The sequence below is a fragment of the Falco rusticolus genome, chromosome 1, assembly GCF_015220075.1.
Source record: "Falco rusticolus isolate bFalRus1 chromosome 1, bFalRus1.pri, whole genome shotgun sequence".
Lineage (NCBI taxonomy): Eukaryota > Metazoa > Chordata > Aves > Falconiformes > Falconidae > Falco > Falco rusticolus.
In genome coordinates this window covers 69,399,618-69,423,846 of record NC_051187.1, presented here as the reverse complement: position 1 = coordinate 69,423,846, position 24,229 = coordinate 69,399,618, and the positions used below count along the sequence as shown (strand labels likewise).

Sequence of the window (24,229 nt, the reverse complement as noted above, 5' to 3'; positions counted from 1 at the left end):
AACAGAAGAGAGGTTAAGGGGTTTTTATGTAAATAGCATTCTGGATCCCAAACAGTATTATGGAGCAGTCTCTAAATGTAACTGAGAAGCAAACAGAGATTGGGGTGAGGGGGAAGCCATGGTACTTAGTTACCCACTAACCCCTCCAGGCTTCTCTAACTGAAATTCAGAATTCAAGTACAGAAACTGACTTTTATTCCAGATAGATGCTGGGCCGCCTGGTCATCTTCTGATGTAGAAGGCTAATCAGAGATGCAACATGGAGCTGAACATGCCCTGCAGAGATGCTGGTATTACAGAGGCACAGTGCTCATAGGCAGTTCATGTGTATCCAGTTCCTACTGTTAGCCCCCTGGGGCAATTACAGCTCTGTTACTCATTTCTCTGCCACCAAAGAACACATTTCTGTCAGCTTATTTCTGCTCCCCTAGCAGAGGCACCTGAAGGGAAGGAGGTTCAATATTTGCAAAAGGACACATTTTCCATACACAGAAATAACGTGGACGCTGTGAGCAATGAAAATACTTCTATCACTGATAAATTTAACAGCTCTTGTGCAGTTATTGCAGATTTGGCTTACACAGTTAGCCACTAAGACATTCCACAGTATTAGCTACCCTGCCTTACAACACAACCAAAGCACAGAGCTGCAACAGAAGGGCACATATCACACGCCACAGGTACAGCTCCCATTTGCCAGTTTGCACAGAGCAGCCATGGCATTCCCCTTTTGTAACACTACAAACAGCAAAAGGGAGAATACAAAATACTTTCTACACGTGTCTGTATGCGTACACGTTTGTAAGTGGGTTTTGGTACATGAAAATACTCTGGATCTTCCAGTCTCAACTTTCTGTGTTTGATTTGGATTGTAGCTTTTTTGAGACAAAAATTTTTAAAATTGAGAACATGCCAACTCTGGAATGCTACAACAAATTTAAAAGAACTGCCTATTCTTTAACTAACGTCTATTAAGACATTGCAATGCACGCAATGATATGCAAATATTTCAGCGAGTGAGATGTGGTTTTTTTCTAGGGTTCTAATAACCTTGTAAATCTAAAAAGACAGTTCTGAAAGATTTCTAAAATAAACTTGAAACCATTCTGACAGAAGCTACGTATTTTAAAAGATGTGTCACAGAGCATATATTTCTAAGGTCTTGCATTCAGCTATAAAACAAAATACATACTAATTGAGTTACCATTTTGAAAAACAATACTGATAAATGCTTTAATCCAAAAAAAAAGGAATTTCATCACTTGAATTCCACACAAAATATTTTGGTCAGATATATGCAAAGCCAACTAACTGGTATTACCAAAATGATACTTTTATGCTTTGGATGCCAGGAATAGGGTTTTTTGGTTGGTTTAAGACCTTCTAAAATACTTTCATACTTTAAAACAGTTGTCTCAGTATTTCACCTAAATTCTTATTAATATAGAAACATTCATAAAGAGCAGCAATAAGGAACAGAAAGGAAAAGGGGAAAAAAAGCAAAAAAAACCCCACAACCACCCACTTCCAAATTCAAACATATCTACAGGACAAACCACCCTATCTTTAAAAACCTATCAAGTTCCTGAACAGCTTCATTATAAAATAAAATTGGTGGTGCATTAACACCACATCTGCTGACATTAAGCAAGTAAACATTTACAATTTTTTTTCAAATAATTCTGTTGGTTTATTACCTGTTTTGTTGGCACCTGCCTTCTGCAGCATACCCAAACTGGTAAACACAGGAGTTCTTTTGCTCTATTCCAGCAGAGCAGTTCATTCCATTACCAAGATACAAAAATAGAAATAAGCAGATAATTTAAAGAGGATTCAGCTACTATCTGCTATTGTAAAAGCATGATCCCAGAACAGACTATAAGTCTGCATTTCGCAAATGATGACATCACACTATTAAGTGATATTAGTCAGGCACTCCTGATTTCCCTAAAATCACTCCTAATAATTACCATTTGGCAAATATTTCATAAGTAAGAAAGGAAAATTCATCTTCAACAGTAGGGCTGGTGTATTCTATGTTTATTATCCTCATTTGCTCAAGTTATTGACAAAAGATTGAACAAGATTAGATGAAGGCATCTGTTTTGTCTACACACTTAAGCCTATAGCATTTTCTTCTAACCTGGCACAAAGACAGATTTATTCTGAAATCATAACATTTGAAATAAAATACTATTTAAAAGTGAAAGCTATAAAGAAAACATAATACAGCATAAAAGCAGGCTTGATGAGATATGCCTGTGGAGATATTTAAGTCATGCACATCACAGTGACATCCAACTATAAACTTCAGGGCTCTACAGCACTCAAAATTGAATGAGGACATGAACCTGGCTACAAGAGCATCACTCTTTCAGACACCATGAGCTTCTGATCAGAGTTTTCAAGCATATAGGCAGTAACAGTCTTAACAGACCTTACTCTGTAAGAAGACTTCAACAGTCCATACCATTACAACATTAAATTATTCTAATTTGTTATACACAGAAACAACTTCTTTAACGAAACAGAACTGCCCCTTGCTTTCCTCAGCTGCCACATTAATCATCCTGACAGATTAAAAAAAAAAAAAAAAAAGGAAAAAAAGAAGTGGTTTGTATTAGAATGAGAAAGGTTAAGAAAAATCTTTCCAAGGAAATCCCTTTCTCCCACCACCACCACAAACTTAATTCCACTGTTAAGCTGTGAATTCACCACCCAGTAAGATGGATGTCACCACCTCCCATCTTTGCAGTTAGACACATAAGGGAAAAAACTTCTAGGCCACACCAATTCCTGAAAATAGCCACCACATAGCAAAGGGTAAAAACTGTGTATCTGATAGCCATCAGAATTCAAGACCATAAAGGCTCAAGACCTTACTATTTTAGCTGAAGGCAAAAAGAAAAAAAAAAGTAGAACTGGATTTTCCGTTGCCACCCAACTGAATTATCTGAAAAAGGAACATTAACTCATTCCACTTCTTTTTATTAGCACAATACACTGTAAGATTTGACACTAATAGGTAGTAAAAAAAAATAATCATACAAACAAGATTGCCCATGTTCTTAAGTTAAAAATTCTCTAGACAATGTCTGTATTTTTACTTGATTTCTTTAATTTACATACTATGTTTATTAAAAAACAAAACACTGAAAGAAGAAAACATTTCTGAAATGAAAAAACCCACACTTAAAAGGAAAGCCTTCAGAAACTTAGGGGATTCAAAAAACAGGAGGAGAAAAGATAACACAAAGCTTGAACCCTGCACTACAGAGATCTGTGCAGCACATGTCTGTCTAGAGAACTCTTAATGCCTAATCATAGTTACAATTTTAAAACTTAAATAGGGATATTTATTCCCAAAAGGGAAAAAAAAGTAAGGCAGGCATGCAAAGACAAGGAGCACATTAGAGATCCTGTAAAACTGCTTTAAAATAAGTCACACATGATAGTCTTTTAATGATAAAATAGTTCTAAAACTAAAGACCCCATTATAGCAACTCTGATAAAAAGGCCTTTTATATTCAGATCAATCAATTTAGCAAAATAATCACGATCTGAAGAAAAAACTTAGTAATCAGTTTTTACCAGGTTGATGACACGGATACATACTGTAAAGAGGATGTAAAACACGTATCTCCTCACCTTCATCTATTGTCTGTCCTAACGAAAATAGTCTGACACGTCTCATCTTCAGTAGCCTTGGGGAGCTTTCATGGGGAGTACTCCCAACATCCAGAACTACATCTCCGGAACCGACAGTGGGAACAATTTTTTTCAGTAATTCCATTTTTACATGCCCTCTGTGTTCTCAGCACTTACTAAATGCAGCCGTTTAGCTACACATTATGGAGCGTGGCTCCCACATCAACTTCCTTGAGCACAGAGGTAGACTTCTCCTAGTAATGTTACGTTGAACCTGGGTGGTGCCAACATCAGCATATCAGCTGCCAGCTGCTCCGAGGCAGATTTTAAAGACGTCTAACTGTATGGGCTGATAAGAAAACCAAACAACAACAAGCCTACTATATATTGACCAACACACGCTAAACTCTGCATTTGTAGAAGACACTGTATTTAGCAGTGCAACAATTTTAAGCACTAATACAATGCACTGTGTATTTTCAAATTCCTATCTGACAGAGTTCAATAGCTCTTATTTTTCATTAAGTGCACAGTGTTCATCTGCTTTTGAAAGATAACACTTATCATTCAGAAAGTCTATGCACCAGCTCTATAAACAAGGTGTCTAACAGCACCACAATTGAAACCATTTGCATTCTCACACAGTTTTAACTATTAGCTATGAAGATACTAACATTTATTAAGTTCTGTCTTGCAGAGACTCTGATGCTGTATTTACCATTTTAAATACTCAAACCACATTCCAGAAAACACCAAGTAGTGAAATAATCTGTTTCATTTTGTCCAAACACCCACTTTAAACTTAGGGCTACTTCTCCGTATGTGTCTGGTTTAGGGTTTTTTTGTTTTATTTGAGAGAAGTTTAAATGTTGCTCTATGTTTAGCTTAATGAAGCCATTACAAAAGATGTCTTGCATTTGGAGCAGAAAGCCCAAGGGTGGGTGGAGAGGGAAGAAGACATTTCTGAATGCATTCAACACAATTACCCAACCTAAGTGTGAAGTATACCACACTATTATCCATTCCTTAAAATAAAGTATTTAATCTGAAATTCGCTACTGTGCCTAGCTCTTAAAAAAACAAAGCCAGAACTACCACAGGTACATACAGTAACCTGTTTCAGGTCTCAGAGTTCCAGTAGCTCAGTGCTCACAAGGGGCTGCTCGACTGGATTAAGCTGTCAGTCCTTTACTAACCAACTCTATTGTCACACTTCATAGTCATTAAGCCTAGTCAAGAATGCCACAACTTGAAAAATTTCATACAAGTTCATTAAAGCCAACACCTAAGACATTTTTCAAGTTCTATATAGACTGAAAACATGTGATAACTTTCGGATTTAAATCTGCATTAAAATCCCCAAATATTCGTTAGTCTACATCTCCCTTGTAAACGAATACAAAATTCTACACAAATCTACTCTGGCCTTATCATAAAAGACTCACTGTCAGGATATTATTTCCTGCAGTGAAAGATTTGGGACATCAAGGAAAAAATTGTCCCTATAATGATTTCATTCACAGAATTTTTTCCACCAATACAAAAAAAGTTACACAGAATATATATTCACAAAAGCATTTTATGTGTTTTCAGAACAAATAATAAGGTACCGCAAAGACAATCTGCAATTATAATAGATCATGAGTCATTACAAACTCAAGCAATCATTTATTCATAATAGCATTACTTTCTATATAATTTCTTTTTTTGCCCTTGAAATCTTTCCACAAACCTACTATGCAGTTTTGAGCTTTTGGGAATGAGAAAGAAGTCCAGACACTTCTGTGAGATTGAGAATGCTTCCAACCATCCACCTGCCAAACTGTGATTTGTAAAGGAGGGGTAATCAGGTATTTCAAGTTGTACCTAACTTAAATACTCTCTGAAAGTTTCAAACTAGATACCAAAGTGCTCTCAACCACACTATGGAGGTTTTATTATGCATGTGGACACAGGGTGGAGATGGCAGACGAAGTGCAAGTACCTAGTGCATCACTTCAGCTACATACATAAGGTGACTTCCCACAGAACATGCAGCATACCTGAATGGGCCATGAATAAAAAAAAAGTCAAGGGTTGAAATGATACTTTTTTAATGAGAAAACATAAAATCCTTTCAAGAAATAGAATTTACAAACAAAACACAAACAAGGAATAAAAACTGCCCACCATACGCACGGTCATATCTCAAGATTAAACCTGATAAACTAAGAGACCTAATATAACACAAATGCATCCAAAAGCTTTTGATTGATTTTTCCTTCAGGACTCTTAAGAAAAGGACATTAGGAAAAGGCCATTTCTGCAGAAGATAGTTGGGGATATATACATACATGCATATATATATTCATATATTTTCATCTGTATCTATGGATATGGATAGATGGCAGTTAACTCCAAGACTTCCATACTTCATTACATCCTGTGAAAGCAGCATTTTCTAAATAACGAAGCTAATATACAAAGCTTATGTTGCTGTCTATGTCATTTCACATACACTCTCACACTTGCTCTTACCATCTTCCTTAAACAGTACAACGTACAACTATGGTTTTTATATGACCTCAGCAACTTTTACAGATAATCTGTCAAGGGAAAACATATGAGAAGACTTATAATTTTTACACGTGAACTCATCTTCAAACAAAAGAAACAAAAACAGGTTACAAAAAAATCAATTTGATAAATTTTAAGGCTTTCTTAATCTGGAACCTCTAAATACAAAGAAGAATGGGAGACTCGAGCTTATACAGAATTATTATTGGTATTACAGTAAATCCTTTGATGTCATTCTGTGTGTATTCCTCTCTGGTTTACCTGCCGAGGTCATTCAGACCTGCCCTGCTGCAGAGCACCCCAGCGAGCCGCCCCAGCAGGAAGGCGGTAGCACCCCCCACTAACAGGAGCCCACCTCAGCTCAGATCGCAAAACACCCCTGGGGGACCCAGCACCGCTTCCCACAGCACCCACCCCTTGGGTTAGGCCTTTCAGGACACAGGGGTGCACAGAAAGAGCGGCTCCCCAGGAATTCTGCTGGAGGAGGTGAACCTGCTCACGCAGTAACATCCCAGCAACGATAAGTGCTGGAAAAACGGAACACAACCAAGGAGGGAAAGACCCGTGCAAGTGCCTTGACTCCACGCGTCTGGAAGATTTTTAGAATTAGCAATAACGGCAGGGAAAGGCAACTATGAAACAGCCAACACACTGGGAAGAATCCTTTCGGCAGAGCCCAGGTGACCTGTAGGCCACCACCAGCACGCGCTATCGGGCGGCTCTCCTCAGGAGCAGACGTGCGCTGCTAGCCTTCCCTCCTGTAATGCGAATGTTTTTATAACCGCCCCTGGCTGCCAGAGCAAACCCCAGAGAGGGCACAGGGCTGGCTTTATGTCTAACGAATAAGACGGCGAGTCAGGCCCTGGGGTTCCCTCACCGGGGCCGCCGTGCCCACCGGGGGGCACACAGGCGGGAGAGTGGTTCCGCGGCCCCGCCCCGCCCGGCGCCAGGGCTGTGCCCGCAGCGCCCCCAGGCGGCGGCGGCGCCACGCTGCGCCCCCCGCGGGGATCCTGCTCCTCTCCCGCTCCCCCGCGGCCGCGCCAGGCCCGGCCCGCCGGTGCCGGTGCCCTGCGCCCCGGCGGGCTCCAGCCAGGCTCGGCGGCGGGTGCCGCGCCGACCGCCCGGGCACACGGCGGGGCCCCTCCGGCGCTGGCGGCGGGCAGCAGCGCGCTCCGGCCCTGCTGGCGCGGCGGGAATGCACCGCAAAACACCTGGGCCCAGCACAAGCAGGGACAAAGCTACGCACACCATTTCGCAACAAACCATCGCTGCAGCAGCGCGAACTTCTTGAAGCTATTATTTCGCATTAAAAAAATTACTTTAAACCTAAGCCGTTTCACCTGGCTATAGTTTTGTCTTACTAGGGGGTTTGACGTAAACTAGTTCCGTTGGTTTCCATGCTTTTCTCAAAGCTAGTCTAGCTTTCTGTTTCCCGAGAAACGAAAGTAACAACTGTCAGCTTTCGGTAAAGTTTTGATTTCCTGTCAGTAGCTTAAGCTGTATTTGCGAGATACGGGGCTGCTGGAAGCTTTTTGGGGGTTTGTCGGTTTGTTTGCATTTTTTGGGGTCTTGTTTTTCTTTTTTGAGCAAGTTGGGGGACCTTTTCTTTGGAAAGTTGGGGATTTCTGGAGTTGGGGGTGTGTTTTGTTTTTTTTTTAATAGCTTGGCTTTAATCATGTAGCATTAGTAGAAGGGAAATACACAAATAGTAGTAAAATACATCCATCACAAGCTGAACATAAAACACAACTGTTACATGCATTGACTGAATGAAATATGATCCTGTTTAATAAAAAAGCCCCCAAATTTTTACCGTTTATGTATTAGGTAACAACTGTTCTTATCTTGAAGTCGCATGCAAGAATACAATGCTTTCCTGGACTCATTAGGAGTTCCTGAGAAGATCAAGGTATTGTCCATCCCACAGCTTCTACAATCCTGTCAGGATAAGGATCTGGGCTTCCTGTGCAGTACTGACGTACCACACAAGATCTTCCAAACCTATTCATTTCTTCTGCCAGCAGATTTTCTTCAAATCAGAACTTGCCTTTCAAAGCAAATCCCAAAGCGGTACACACTCTGTATCACACACATTCCCACGCCAGCAGGAACACCGAGAAGACATCATTACACAATACCATAACAACAGAAGTGGCTAATTTCCCCCCCCCCCTTATAAAAGGATCGAAGTGAGTAATGAAAAGCATGATGATGGTATTTTCTATGCAAAAAAAAAAAAAAACAATAATAAAAAGCATTTAAAAAACACAGGTTCTGTAGAACAGGTACCAGTAAGTCAGACCAGCAATGGCAACACTGCTATGGAACTGAATCTCTGAGGAATTGAGAGCTGAAAACCTTTACTAAAAACTTTAGAAGTGCTTAACTGAAATAAAAAGAATAGAGTTGCCAACTATTAATGTAGGTTTGCCTATGGAAAAGCAAGAATACAGACAACAGCTGATAACCAGAGATTAAGCAGACACATGTATCTCCAGAGTTACTTAAGAACATAAGCGGTTCGACATACATTTCTACAACAATATTTTGGCTATTTAGTTGATGGCTATTTTCACGGCCATCATCACTGTTTCTGTTAGAATTTTCTCTAGCACTACACCGAAGTACACGTCTATAGAAGAATCTCCTCATATTTTAAAATCACGTCCAAAGCATAAAAGTCAAATGGCCAGGTAAGGAATCTATAGTTTATTGTTCAAAATAGCCTTCACTCCAGTCCCAAAGTGCATACAGCAGCAGTTCAGCTTGCTTCCCTTACTAAGCCTGACCTAATCTTAGCTTAGTGCTTAAAATCTTATACAAAGAAGGTATGTTTAAAATGTTACTGACCTGTGGAGACTATCATTACCCTTTTTTCATTGTGACTCTTTTCCACAGCTTCTATTATTTTTAAAAAAGCAAGCTTACTGAGTTCAGGGTACACAGCACAAGCTCAGTTTCCACTACCAATGAAAATCTTTTGGACATCTAGATTAAATATAGGCCTCTGTTTACACAGCATTCATCCACCCTAACCTATTTCAGTTCCTTCCTTGCAAAATGGACAGAGTTTCTGAAACATGGTCACAGAAAGTTGTTCTACACTGCAAAACAGAAAGCAGAAATTAATACTTAACCTAGAAAAAAAAAACCTGAGTGGGTAAATTCACAAGTCCATTTGCATGGCCAGACATGCTCAAGTCTCTAGTTTAGGCGTACATCCTCTGTGCTCTGTTATACAGACCGTGCTACTAAAACTCTGAAATGCTATATACAAGAGTGTTTAGTGAAATATATTTGTACGAGAAGATTTATGTTAGCTGAGGAGCTATGTGGTTTTAAGTTTCATATAGTATATAGTCCTACATAAAATTTCATAGTGTGATCTTTCTTGTAACAAAACCACAGTGCCAAAGAAGGATGTACAACTGGAGATCAAGATTCATAGGTTAATAATAAAATTAGTCATAGAAAAAGTAAGAACTTCATTTTCTTAAGTTACATCTTTGTTCAGCAACAAGGTTAGCTAAAACAGTTGCTGCATACATATTTCTGATGCCGAGATGCTGTCTGTGGAATTTCAGGTTACTTTTAGCTAGAGGATACAGGCAGTTAAAACTAATGTATCTTACTTTCTTAACAGAGTATTATAAGAAAAAAGTCAGGTATCATGTATGTTTGCCTACAGATATGTTGAGACATAACTTTAAACCTTCTTTTATCTCAAAGATAGAAATAATAATCTCTAAAGCATTATAAATTTTTTCTAGTGGAAATGTATAAACTTAAGATTTTAAAACGGCAGTATTTTCCTCTTTAAATCCTAAATGAAAGACTTCCTTCAGCATAAAGCAACAGCACTTAAATTGTTCTGCAAAATACAGATGTCTTTGCCCCTTCTTTTCACTTAGTAACTTAAACACATTTCCACTTGGTAATCTGAACATAATCAGAAAGAATAAATGCTACTGCTAGAGCTATGTAATTTAGTTTAAATAGAAAACAGTCCAATCTAACAGTTCTTACAGTAAATTTAGTTGTACTAGGTACTCTGAGCTGAGCTCCAAGTCTTCAACATCTATGGCTGACAGAAAGATTGGCACCTGTATTAGAGGGAATCAAATTCACTCCTGCTCAGATCAAGATGCCTTTCTTACCTGTTAGGGACACATAATGATTATAGTACATTCAAGGCAGTGGAAAAGTAAGATACTTAAGGAACTAACTTCTCAGATAGTACATGATTCGAGCATGATTTACCACAGTAATAACATCAGATGAATCTGTCTGTTAATTTAGAGCAAATCTTTAATGTAAATGTTGTAACCCTAAAAGAGAATAAAGGTTTTTCTGTACACAGAACATTTATGGGTATTCTCTCCATTGAACAATTTTTTTAATTAACATTCAATTGTCTCCTGTCTTAAGGAGAAAGAAAACAAAAACTGAAAAAAGGAGGAGGAAAAAAAAGAAAGAAAAAAAAAAAGAGAGACATGAAATCAGTAACAACCATTACACTACCAGACGCAGCACAGGGTGCTCCCAGAGAGTGGAACTTGATGTGGGCTTGTAGCAACTCCAGTATTGTAGCTTTAGCACATAAACATATGTAAAACATTGTTAGTGTTTTAACAGAAAACAGGGCTATCCTTTCAATGCTACAGATGTTCACATATAACAGAACTGAGGTATTTCAAGTGACTATATTCAGTTCTAAAAGGAAAAAAGCCAGGAAATTTGCACTTACAATTTCTAGAAAGGAATGATAATAGATGTAATTTAGGTTTGTTTGTCAACATTTTTGTTTCACAGCTTTGAGCACAGGAGAGGAAATACTAACTTTCGGTGTAAGATACTGGGATGGAATCTCATTTACTCTTCCTATTTGGAAAGCTACAATATACTTGAAATGAAACAGAGGTCTGACTAAGTTAGGTACTAAATTAAGGTCCAGAAGTATTTCTAGTAAGCAGGGGAGAAAAAAAGAAAGTTGAAAACCCAGCAATTTTGGACTATTAGCAAATAAGAAAACCGAGTTGCTAAACACACTAAGAATAAATAACGTTCAGCACATCAAAGTACTAAATAAACAAATACATGGGAAGATGAAGGAATCTCAACCAACAAATTGTTGAGCCACCCATCCATTTTTGTCTTATTTGGAACATTTATGTATTTACGCACACCCATGCAGGTTAGCTTGAAAAAAATCAGTCACATTATCACAGTAAGCTTATGAAATTGTAGAGAAGCAAATAAGACCACCATAAATAAAAAAAAAAAAAAAACAACCACAAAATAAAAACACAACACAGAAACCATACATGGCACACTAACTGTGCAGCTTCAGAAGCTGGGTGAACAGACCTTCCTAAAAAGACTGCAACCAAGGCAAAGGTACTTTCTTCACAGAAGTTCCACTGCTCAGGCATTCTAACAGTGACTTGGTGCAACAGACAAGCTCAAAGAGCAGCTTGATATATTAGTTCTTTCCAAGTACTACAAATTAAGATGGCTCTATAAAACAGACAAGACACATCATGAATGACAATTCGAAAAATACAGTTTAATACAAAATAGTGATAGCGTACATTTAACTAACACATATTATCAGATCAAAAAGGATTATTCTAATATCTAACACCAGAAGAAACATGTGAGATTAGCTTGTATTTTGAAAGAATTTAAGAAAAAATTCTTTATTTGGATTTGGAAGTGATTGCTGGATTACACCTATCTGAAGGAGAAGTTAAGCCTGTTCCTAGAAGAAGCAACAGGGAAAAAAAAACAACCTGCCTTTGAAGAGCAGAAAGATGCAGCCATTGAAATTAAAGGACATAGCTGAACATGATCACCCAGGAAGGTGAGGATTCCTTTATTTGCAGAAAAATTGACGCTCCAGTCACCTGATTAGAATAGAAAGACTAAAGACAACCTTTGTCCTTTCCTCAGTTGTGACTTTTAAACAGACTAATAATAAAAGACGTCTAATTGTCATAGTGAAAGACAGGAGGATTCCTTTTGAAAAAAGTTTCAGAGGCTGGAATTACTTCCTCCTTAAGGAAGATACCACAAAGTTAACTTTACTGCTTTACATTTCTTAATACCTGATTTGCAAAAACATCCATTCTTTTCAAGTTAATGTTTGTTAAAGAAAAAAAAAAATCTCTGAAGAGAATGTTACATACACATTGTTAATATACACAGGTTATCTTATAACACAATTGTTGCAAGCCAGCAGACTATAAATGGAAATACATGGAGGCATCAAGACGGTCATTCTGTCCAAACTAGGATTATCTTTCATCACTCCCACAGAAAAACCAATGAAATGTGGTTAAAATTAAGAATATTAGCCAAAGAGACCCTAAAGACAGAGGGGCCCCTTTTCTCGCAAAAGACTGTTTATTCCTTCCTTGATTCTGCTGTACAATTTAGCCTGAATCCTTGTATCCTTCAAGGTATGCCTCAAATCAAAGGATCAGGGTCTTTTTTTTTTTTTTTCTTTACTTTATTGTCTGCATCAGAAGTGAGCCTTGCTGCACTTCATAAGCTGTTTCTGAGCCAGAGATACTTACTGAGGAGCTAAGGAGCATAGCAGAGATGAGAACTTCATGATCAGCGGTGCCTTGTGCGCTGTAGGTCGAAAGTGGCCTGGGCCAAGTGAGGGAGGATGTGTTAAGCCATGCTGGGCAGAAGCACAAGGGAGGGGAACTCAGAGAGTTTCCACAGGAAAGCTCTGCAGCTATGTAGGAGGTATCATAAGTAGCTGCATCACTTGTGCCTTACTCAAACCTCTGAAAAAAACTATTGCTGTCTCCTGGTCTTTGAAGTAAAGTGCTTTTTTTGTATAAAGACACACAGTGTTTCCATTAGCTACCCACCAAGGGATAGGTATTTTCCAGTTCCCTAAAGACTTCCAGTTTCCATTCCATTATATATCACAGATTTAAACTGTAATACAGAGTCTTTACTGTAACTTGTGCAGTTACTATACACCTTGATAAAGAAGTTGCTGGGTTTTTTATAATTAAGCACCTCTCCAAGTGAACTCTTCTCAAGCCAACAGTTGCTGGCTGCACATGGAGAACAGCAGCATCTCCACGACCAATAGTAAAATAGTTGGCCTGACCGAAAAGAGTGTTAAAAATAAGATTTTCAGATACATATGCATACAGATAGCTGTTTATAAATAAATTTCAGAGCTGTAATTGTGCAGCTAACCAAGACCAAAGTTAGTTAGAAGACAAGTTTTTTTCTCCACCATCTTCTTGCTGATACATAAACACACTTCTAAAAGAAATCCACAACAGTTCAAGGCCCTTTAAAGGCCAAATGTATTTCATTTTAGGTGTTAAAAACTCCACTGACAGTGCCTTGTACATTATGTTCAATGTACAAGTAGATTGCATTAAAACAAATACATGGTCATATCAAACTAAAAATTATCATTCACGATAAAGATACATAGCTGTTCTCCATGACAGAAAATAAGTTCAAAAAGAAAAAGCTTTTCAAAAGGTTGAAAACAGGAAATTTATGAATGTTGGATGTTGCTACCAAAAAAAACCCCCCAACCCCCACCCAAAGGAACAATAACAAAAAGCAAAACAAAAAAACCCTCCCTGACCTTCTAGACACAAGCAGCATTAAAAAATCCCCAGAATCCTGGGGAAGGGAAATCCTACAAGACAGGCTCACCCTCCACCCCCGCACCCCTCCAAGTCTGACACACACAGCTTTCCCACTTCACAGATTAAGCAGCTCCTCTGTGCCCCTATTAACATTTTCACCTTCTGTTTTCTTGCAGACGTGTCTCATACGCTCCACGTTATTTGAACAACATGAGGCATCAAGTGTGAGGCGTTCTGCAAGTCATTTGTCACTACAGGCAAGCACGGTCTACAAAGGTCTTCAGCAGAAAAATACCCCTAGTCAGACAGGAGTGAGAACTAATGTTCAAATGAAGCAGGAGGGGGGAAAAAGCTCACAAAGAGCCGTATTACAAGTTGGTGAAGCCTACTGAGCTATATAAAACTCAAATCATCTTAGTAGAAACTTTGTAATAAAAAGTAACTTAAATGTTCCCATTTATTTCCCCAATATCCATCTTACAGTTTATACAGACACAGCTAATGAAACTGCTGAGCAGGCTACTGAGCAAAAGTACTGCTTTAATCCTAAATGACTACTTAAAGGAGGGGGAGTGGGGAAGAAACAAAAACCTCTTCTCCTCTTGATGGTCCTTTATTTTCTTAATTATACTGGGGAAAAAAAACTTAACCAAACTTAAGTGGTACACTTGCAAAAACACTTACAATGTATGTTCTGAATACTGTTCAGTAATTTCATTTACACACAGAAATAGGCTTTTGAGCATAATTAGCAATAATGTAGAAACATACGTAGTCATTAAAATCCTTTAAAGTGAGATAAAACTAGAGTTGTCCAAAGCATAAGAAGCACCCACAGGAGAACAACTTCCAGTAAAAAACGATACTAATGTCCTCAAACCCTCTGCCTCTCTTTTCCTGTTTCATTTGAAAGACTGATCTGGAGTTCCTAGCCTAATGCCAAAAAGCGTATTTGCCTTACTTGAGCAATAGAAAGATATGGATGTTCAAGGTAAACTTCTGCAGCAACAAATTTATTATCTTTTGAGAAAAAGAATACATAAATCAGAACAGAAATAATTACGGTATAAAATTCTGACAAAAGACAGTGAAGCAAGTCAGCATGTTCTGTAACTAGAAATGAAAGCCAGTGGCAAAAACCAGGGATATGGTACACTGGAGATGATCCAATGGCAGAACTTATAATACATTCAGATTTTATTTTATCGTATACTTCTCCTGTAAAGAATACATAGGACAAAGCAATAAAGCAAAGAGAGCTACGCTAAAAATACTACAGAATATATAATATTATAACGATAATTATTGACAGTAGAACATAATATTCTATCACATTCTATGAAGTAATATTATAGAATATATAATATAGAATGTCTTGAATATTAAAGTCCAAGTCCACATAGAAAATACCATAGAAACAACTGCACTTCGACACCAACATGCTCTTTGTTCTCAAAGGCCAAAAGGAAGCACAGTCAGTCTATCAGTTTTATGACTCAACTGCAGAGAAGCAGTGTATTACATTATTTGTGAAGGACAGTTTAGGTGTTGGATTAGTTTGATCCATCCATTTAAACTCATAATTGCTTTATCCACAGTAATGGCCCTGGTGCTTGACCGCAATATGGATCTATTCACTACTGATAAAATCCTTACATCAAGAGCAGTAAAGAAAAGAGCATCTATATAAGGAATTGTGACGGCTTTTACTAATTAGCTGCATTACCTAGCTTCACCCACAAGAGGACAGAGCTCAGACACCTGCCAGCACATCGTAAACGAGGACTCTTACTAGCACCCAAGAAGTCTGATTTGCATTGAGCACTTAAGTTTGTGAAAGAAAACTTGAAAGAATTATTGGACATACAGAAATTATACGAGAGAATTACTAAATGTACAGTTTGAGGATTACTAAATGTACAGGAACCACATCTGAATTAGGAAGCCTCCAAGCTGCACATGATGCAAAGATAGGCGGCTGCTTGCCCTTTTGTTAACCTCTTCCTCAGACATTCAACTCTTGGACACAGTTACTACACCGTGTTAAAATCACATGTTCTTATTTGATTTTACACAATACAGACAACCTCCTATTCAGATAATTGATATCTGAAGTAGTAGTTCAAATGTGTTAACAGTAGGATATAGATAAAGACTTAAGCAAAGAGGGGAAAAATTAGATGCATGAAAATGTATTTATGACAGAATTGTGAAAAATGTCTTACCACTTAGAAGCCATTGTTAACCACCGACGAGAGCCATTATCACGCTTAGGATGGATCCATCAAGACATTTTCCTCCAAGTCCAATACGCGCTTAGAGATGTGATAGTAGACCAAAGATGTAAACAGCTACAGGTCAGCTGGCATGTAGCCAAATCTTAAAGAAAGGTCTCCAAACACAGTACAGACAAATGAAATATAGAATGCTGGAAAGAAAATAAGAAAAACCATAGTCAAACCTTAGACACTTAATGGAGATGTCAACATTCTCCAAAAGCTTTAGAATTTTTCTTTTTTCATTTAAGTCACAAACAATAATTACATGTGTCTTCAGAATTGCTGTTCTGCTCAGAACCTTAGGATTCTTAATGATTTTTCCCCCATGAAAAACTAAACCTGACATAAAAATAAAATCTAGCTTCCAACACAGCATATTTTATGTACATCCATTCTTTATATAGAATTTTAGTTGTACTTTAATTACAAACATACTTTATTAATCATATATACAATTGCTCTCAAATGCAAATCATTCTGAATCAAATTCTTCCAATTAGACCTTTCATTTCTTTTCTGATTTGTGCTGATTTTTTTTTTTCCCTGCTTGGTTAGCAGGAGGATGCGGTCAGAAAAAGGAACAAACAATACTTCAGCTGCCTCTCCCTAACAAAGCCTTGAGAACTTCCAGAGATTCCTTCATAACAGAAGTTTGTATGCAACTTGCATAGTTGTCACAACTTGCCTAAGCAGCAGTTTGTTTTTGTTCTTCTATACCACCAAACTACAGCAAAAGCACTTCGGTATTTTTAATTTTACCCTGAAGGCAGATCAAGCACTTTTAACTGCTTTTAACAACTCAAGTCTCAACGCGCAGACAATCCACTGCTCCTGATCATCGAAGTTGAGGGGGGGGGGGGGAATGTTTTTAAAGTCATCGCCTGAAAAATTGCAGGTACATAAAAAGACCTGTACACCCAACATGACTAACAATGCTCTGATGCAACACGAATATACTAGTTTCCTTTAGGGATGTGTGAACCATTCAATCACCAACAATTATTTTATGTATGGTTTGTTCTACTTCTTAATTAGTGTTTCCAAAAATACAAAAGAGACACCCACCATAGTAAGTGCAATCTAAAAGGAAAAAGCCACATCCTGAAATTTTTAAGATGTAAAAGAAAGAGACAAGCAGGAAAATTAGGTAAGCTTTTGCAAATAGGAAGCAAGCTGATATTTATATGTAGTATGTTTTGAATTTATGTAAGTCCTTGAAAAAGCAAGTCAAGCTTTTTAAAGACTTGACCAGTTAGAAACAGAAGCATTTAAAGACAGATAAAATTCTAACTCTGAATTTCACCTGCTAAATTGCAACTCTAATAAAAATGTTAGCAGCTTTCTGTAGTTTGTGCATTTGACAGTACAATGCATTAAATCAGCATGACTTTTTCCTCTTTAGACAATTAGGGCAAGCAAACATTTTCTGTGCAGCAGCAAATATGGCCTTCTTTCTTTTCTTTTTCAGAAAAAAAAAAGTTGTTTAAATCAACTCATGCAAAACCTTAAATTTACTCCAGTTTAGTAGCAAGTGGGTCGGCTGTCCTTTAACTCCTCCCCTATTACACTAACTGTGAACAGCACTTTCACAAATCAAAATCATGCCATATTGCTCTCTATCAAACTGAAATGCCCAGACAGAAATCCACCTTGGCATATGCTGACATTTTAGCTCACTTTCTAACGCAAAACATACATTCACAGATACATAGTCCATTCTGTTCAGAAGCTTCCCTTCTCACTGTATCCAGAGCAAACACATACAAACATACATATCTTCATTCTTCACCATGCCAATTACATCTCCCCCCACCGGCCTCAACACACTACACCTAATAGGCCAGCCACTTAATGGTGCAAATAAAGTTAAATTGAAAACTAACTTGACTGTCCAAGCTTTAGGACAAGATACTGACATTTCATTTCAGCTGGCAGAATGTTTGGGAAGAGCCTGGAGGGTGGGAGGCACAGGAAAACTCATTTGAGGTATTCAAGTTTTTAGTGGTATGTACTGAAGCAATGATAAACTTAAAATTGCAGCTGCTGCCCAGAATTTCAAGAATAACTAGAGTTTTACTTGAACATAACCTAAGGTATCCTACAGAATCAATGTGATCAGATGAAGTCTGACTACAGGCAAAAAAGGTAACAGTAAAGTAGCAGTAAGGTCAAAAGCGTCCAACGGATGTAAATGAAGCTTACAGTGACAGCATATCGCTAGAGGGAGGTTCATTGGGCTTCATTTCCTAACTGCAGCTTACAATTTGAAGTTAAAATGTAACTATACTTTATCAGATCTGAAGTCAAAGGTATCACACAGGTGGAGGTTCGGTGTTTAGGGTTCATCCCTATGAAAGACTTATGAAAAGCTAAGAAACAGAACACGACAAAACTACATAATAAAGTTCAAAGTACAAGAGATTAGCTATAATAAGGTTTAAAAAAAAAATTCAAAGGACACCGCTGCTACTCCTACGTTTTTATACCTAAAAAAATTCAGAGCTCCCTTCACATCCTGAATTGGGAAATGCAGCTAAAAATCCAACCGAACTCAAACCTCTCAAAGTAGCAGCATATATAACTTCTATCAGGTGAACTTTTTCTTGGGGGTAGGGGGTATTTAAAAGAGAATTTATTTCTCATTTATTTTCAAGTTGCTGTATTATATTCACAGAGTAGCTGCTATAATGGTGGCTGCTATGCAAGACTGACAGCTTTACCCTTTTGTGCAGCAATTAGATGCTCCAATACAGCACACTTTTTGCCATTGCTAAGTGTAGAGGAGGTGGTACTCCAAAAGCTTCATAAAAGGGGATTAAACCCAGTGTTGCAGGAAATCGAAGTGCCAGTGCCTGCATTTAAGAAGATATGCACAACACACTAAATTTGGGCTTTCTTACAATTACTGGCCCAAAAGACTTAATGTGATGGTACTTCAGAATAAATAAATAAACACTACGTTTTTAACCAACTGTTAGAAGTAGTGTTGTCCATGCTATAAACACTATGCAGGCTTCAATACACCAAGTGTTTGCTTTCACAAAGGTAGAATAAAGGCAAAGATGAATTATATTAGTTTTTAAGACATCATTTTAAAGATTACAGCAAAAAATTGCTAATAAACCAGCTTAAGGGCAAACATTTACGGAATGGCACCATGGTCACTCAAACATGTGGCTGGACTGAACCTTCAGCATTTTATAGAGCTTGGCTAAGTAACCTGCTGTCACAAACACTCCTAAACATAACAGGCTACCCCCTTGTGAGCTCTGGTCCCTGACGCTGTCCCCCTTGTCCCCTCCCCAAAGCGATGGCAGATGGAGTAAGAGCCCATACAATGGGGAGACATATCAGGCCACAGGACAAGTTAAAGCCACACTTCAGCCCAAGGCTCATGACTTAGATCACTCCTCAAACAAGGGGTGCAAGAAAAGAAAAAAAACAAACCCAAAAGATTGTAAATATTACCCAGATTTATTATACAACATACTGACCATATAAGATTTTCCTGTTACATATCAATTGAGCAATTTTTCCAAAACAGCACTGAGAGATGCTACCAGCAGGCTGAAAGATTTTTCAGGGGCTGCCCAGTTCCTCCGTTCTCCCAGCGCTCTTCAGCTATAGCCTGCACAGGTAGACTGTGCCTAGCTTACTGCTTGCTTTCCTCTTGAATAAGTGATATTAGTGCCTTTACCAGAAATGTACCCGAAAGGGGGAAAAAAAAAAAAGCATTTGAGAGTATCTGAAGATTAAAGAATAAAAAAGGGGAATGAAGCTTTCCAAGTTGCTGATAGCCAAATATACCTCCTTTCTCTACCAAAGTTTGGCACGTTTTGCCTTAACAGAATAATTTTGGAAACAATTTGGTTCTTTTGCTTCTTGTGAAAGTTTTAGGTATATTAATATTTAATAAATACATAACAATAACACCACAAAGTAAAAAAATTACACAATGAATTAACATGATGGTCACGTGATACTCTCCCAGTTTCACCAACCATCTCATTACTGAAACAGCCTTTTTTACACTCCATGATCCACACCACCAGTGAGGCTGAGTGGCTGCCAATCAGCTATGGGGAGGCACAAACGCTGTTAAACAGGAGAGAAACAAGGGTCCCCAATTCAAAAAGCAAGCCTTTTGGATGCTGGGGGCAGAACTTCATTAAACACAAATATTGCAACTGGAAGATGCATAGATCCTAAGCAAGAAACTGAGGTAGGTTGAGCTTCTACGTAACCAATATGGAATTTAGATAACACTCAGGAAGCAGATCAAGATCACCCAAGTGGAATCATGGGAAAAGAAGAAAAGGATGAATATCCCAGTCATACCAAAACTTTGGAATATTTACAAACATCCGCACCTGAGAACTACATTTGTTATACTGGTTCAACACTTTCTCTTCCTAAGAATTATAAATAGCTCTTCGTTTACAAACTGACAAAGTTCAACTGAAAAGACCCCCATACAATCTCCATTTGCAGTTGACAATGATTTGCAAGATAAACTTCAGAGGAGAGCTTGGGGCCGAATGTGTAAGAACTCGACCATGATAAGTCAAATTTAAAAATCTATATTTGCGTTCTCCTTTGTGGCCAGTGCCATAAAACCTCCCTCTTCTTTAAATTTTGATTATAACTTTTTATCTTTTGAATTTAATTTCAGAGTATTAGAAATATGCCAAAACTCAGTCTGTGTTTTTACTAGACCACAGTGGATATTTCCATCTAGGCAGAAGACCTTTCAAGTCTCTCAGATTAGCCTCTTACTAAAAATTGCCTTCACTAGTGCAGCAGCCCAAGGAACCCACTGCCTTCAGAAACTAGAGTAATGCAAGAATGGCCCAGTTACACCTTTCCTTGGTGCTAATGCCCTCTGATTCCCACCCTTACCTGAGTGTTGATTTAGAGAAGTGTTCCCTCAGCTGTAGCACAGAACCCATGATTTTATTTTGGGCCCCCCAAAAAAGACCTTAATTATTTTCTATTACACCCACTATAAGCTAGGATTGGCTACCTGAGAGAAAGTATTTCTGTGCTGCTTTTCAACTGCAAAATAAAAGCGTCCAATCTGCAAGTGAACTGCAGAGGACCAAGAATTACATCTCTCTCCTGTCAGTGTCAGAGGTTGTAAGCAATCCATATTTTAGGACTACCCCAAATGGATGTTGCTTCCACCAGGAAAACAGCTAAAACTAAGTCTGTGCCAAGCACAAACTTTTAAATACTACACAAAATTATTTCCAACGGAAGTAACTAATAAGACTCCAGCTTGCCTAATCTTAGGTCACGTAGACATTTATCGTCACTTGTTCCTTCTCATTTCATATGCACTGGGGAGGGAAAATGGCAGAACATAACCAACAACCACCTTCTTCCTCAGATGCACTGCTACTTGAACAACAAAACAGTGCATCTACAGCATTTGCAGCAGCTCCTACTAAAGCTCTCACAGACATTGATCTAAACACCATCGTTCACCATTACATTAACAAAGTTTCAGCGACAGGAAAAGTCAGAACTTCCATGAGCGTGCAGACTAGGCAAGAAGCCTCAAATTCTGATCCTCTGCACCACCACCGCTATAGCAACAATGGGAGAAATGCTAAAAATGCCAAATGGCTCTAGTAACTAAACTCCTTTTTTCTGTTTTTTACAGAATAAATTACAAGCACAGACTAAACTAAAAATCAGCCTACAAGCATGAAATTAAATCTGAAGAACAGAAGTTTATATCACACATTCAAACGGTTTTCAGCAATTGCCTACTTTTGAAAGCATCTCAAACCAAAACTAACAATCCTTATTTATTCAATAAACTTTTGGAGATCAACATCTAGCAGAGTTCAAGCGCTTGGAACTGCTGAATGGAAAGTCAACAGCTTATGTACTACCTTTCCTCCATTAACAGACTGTTAAAGCTAAAAATAATCTTTCTTTAAAAGTGCCAGAAACCATCAAATCACTGACCAGTGCCTGTACAAAGAAAAATACATGGCAATAATTTTTTTTTCTTTAGTTATTATTACCATGAGGAGGAACCAACATGAACTTTACGCACATTCAATACCAAAGTCTGTATGGATTTAAATGAAAAAATAATAATAAAAACCAAACCACAAAAAAAAACCCCACTTTATTCCCTTGAACAAAGTAGGAAGCTGTTTTCCCCACTCCCTTCCCTCAGAGCAACTTCAACAGAGGTCAAACTCAGGTCCTACACATAAAATGCTAGTAGTTCTTCAGATACGCTGACCAGACAATGTTGAAGTGTAACAGTTAGCAGATTTCTCATCTACTGAAGCAGCTGCAGAAAAACATCCTTAAACCGATACATCCCAATATAACAATATTTTTTGGCCTCTGGAAATCTGATACAAATACTATATAAAAGGCAGTAGTGCTAACTGCTTTTGAAAGACAACAATCAGAATGAGAACTTTGTTGTACTTGCAGACCACCTCTACCCATTCTTTTTTCTTAAACAACATTCAGCCTGAAGAGTCCATAGAGTCTATATTTACACAGGCTGAGACATGAACTTGCTGTTTCACTTTAACAGAAGCCTAAATGAGGCCAGTCTGCATTCTTCAGTACGACAATAAGATAAACAGAAAAGTAGTTGACATATTCTTCTTGTTTCTAGGAAAAACATTCACAAAAGCTCTACTGATATTTTCTCTCCTGTGCATCCTATTCTTCTCATAACAAATGCATACCAGTTTTCAAACAGCCATCTGCTAAATTAAAAATATCTTTTGAGGACTTCTGTCACTAACATATATGCCAATTCTTAAACTTAGAACACCTGCATCACCAACTAGAGTCACATAAAGATTTCATGCCTTTCAACTATATAATGATAGGCAAGAGTTTTATATACTAGATACAGTTTTAAGGGAGCAGGCAATAAAAGCTACTCCAAAATTATAGGGGCTAGGAAATACTTGAAAATAGAACTATTTATTCTTATTTTAAAACCACAAGTCAAGAGAACAACAACTAGCACTACAGCATAACATGGAACACACTATGCAGTACCTTCTTTAGATATCCTCCCAGGAGATACAAGGATGGGCTTCATATTGGATCAAATCAGCTGCACACAATCCTCTCCCCGCCCCCCCCCCCCAAAAAAAAAAAGAAATACAAGTACAGTCTGTGCCTTTCTGATGGCTTGCTTTCAGATTTTCAATAACAGACTACAACAGAAGTTGATCATGATGTACAGTAAGATAAACGTTCTTAATTTTTACATCAGGTTCATCTTTTTCCCTAGGACAGCAAAGGTCCAAAAGTGTTAAGTTAAAAAGATGTGTACAATGATAGGTAAAGACTCCCAAATTCCTCCCCTAAAAGCTTGTTCTATTCATGCTGTGCTTGTATCTACCTTTTTTCCTGTTCCCATGCTTGCTGTCTACCACCTCTCACCTGTACCAGCTATTCCATTCACCTCTTAATTCTGCAGGTAGGTACATGTAAAAATATAAATATATATATGTATACACATACACACACAAACATATGTATCAACTGCATCTGAAGAAACATCTCTGACCTCCAGTTTTTATGCAACATTTGCCACCAAGGAGGTTGAAATGGGGAGGCAGAGGTGAAGTCTAAACTGAAGGAACAGAGCAAATGGGGCAAGATCTCAATGATCTCTGTCTATAGGAAACAGAGAAACAGGTTTGCTGTATCCGAGTGAATGCTACCCTTACTGCTACTCCTCCCAAGATTAAGAGCACTCATTCCCAACTCCTTTCTCTTTATGAGCCAGGGTATCCAGCAGCTCCCTGAGTCACTGCAACAGCACCAGCCATCATGGGACCAGCCACTACTCATCTCCCTACCCCAGAGAATAAACAGGCCAGTCAGCAGTCAGTGCACCAGACAGTAAGTTCTTCAGCTTTTTGGACATCTTTTTTGGATGATGTCTACAGAGGCAGAAGTCTTTCCATTTTTGCTTACAACGATCTTTTTTTAACATGATCGGCATTACCAGCAGGTTAGATTAGTTTGATTTAAGATTATGAAAATTCTGTCAATGTCAAAACATTCAGCTGCCACAGACACAATCCTAACAGTTTCTTTCTGATTTAGCAC

The 24,229-nt window shown here is 38.1% G+C and overlaps 1 protein-coding gene across 12 annotated transcripts in view; it reads right to left on the bottom strand.

Annotated features, from left to right (window-relative positions):
- The window catches only part of FRYL (FRY like transcription coactivator), a 180,279-nt gene that overhangs the window by 150,267 nt on the left and 5,783 nt on the right, over positions 1 to 24,229 (bottom strand). For 8 of the 12 annotated variants that reach the window (XM_037383502.1, XM_037383483.1, XM_037383492.1 and 5 more), the window contains exon 1: positions 3,649 to 3,928. In XM_037383502.1, the coding sequence (XP_037239399.1) occupies positions 3,649 to 3,793 (145 nt within the window). In that variant the 5' untranslated portion in view covers positions 3,794 to 3,928. Of the gene's footprint in view, positions 1 to 3,648; positions 3,930 to 16,063; positions 16,267 to 24,229 lie in introns of those variants that run through there. The other 4 variants (XM_037383467.1, XM_037383473.1, XM_037383559.1 and 1 more) reach the window with 3 other exon arrangements.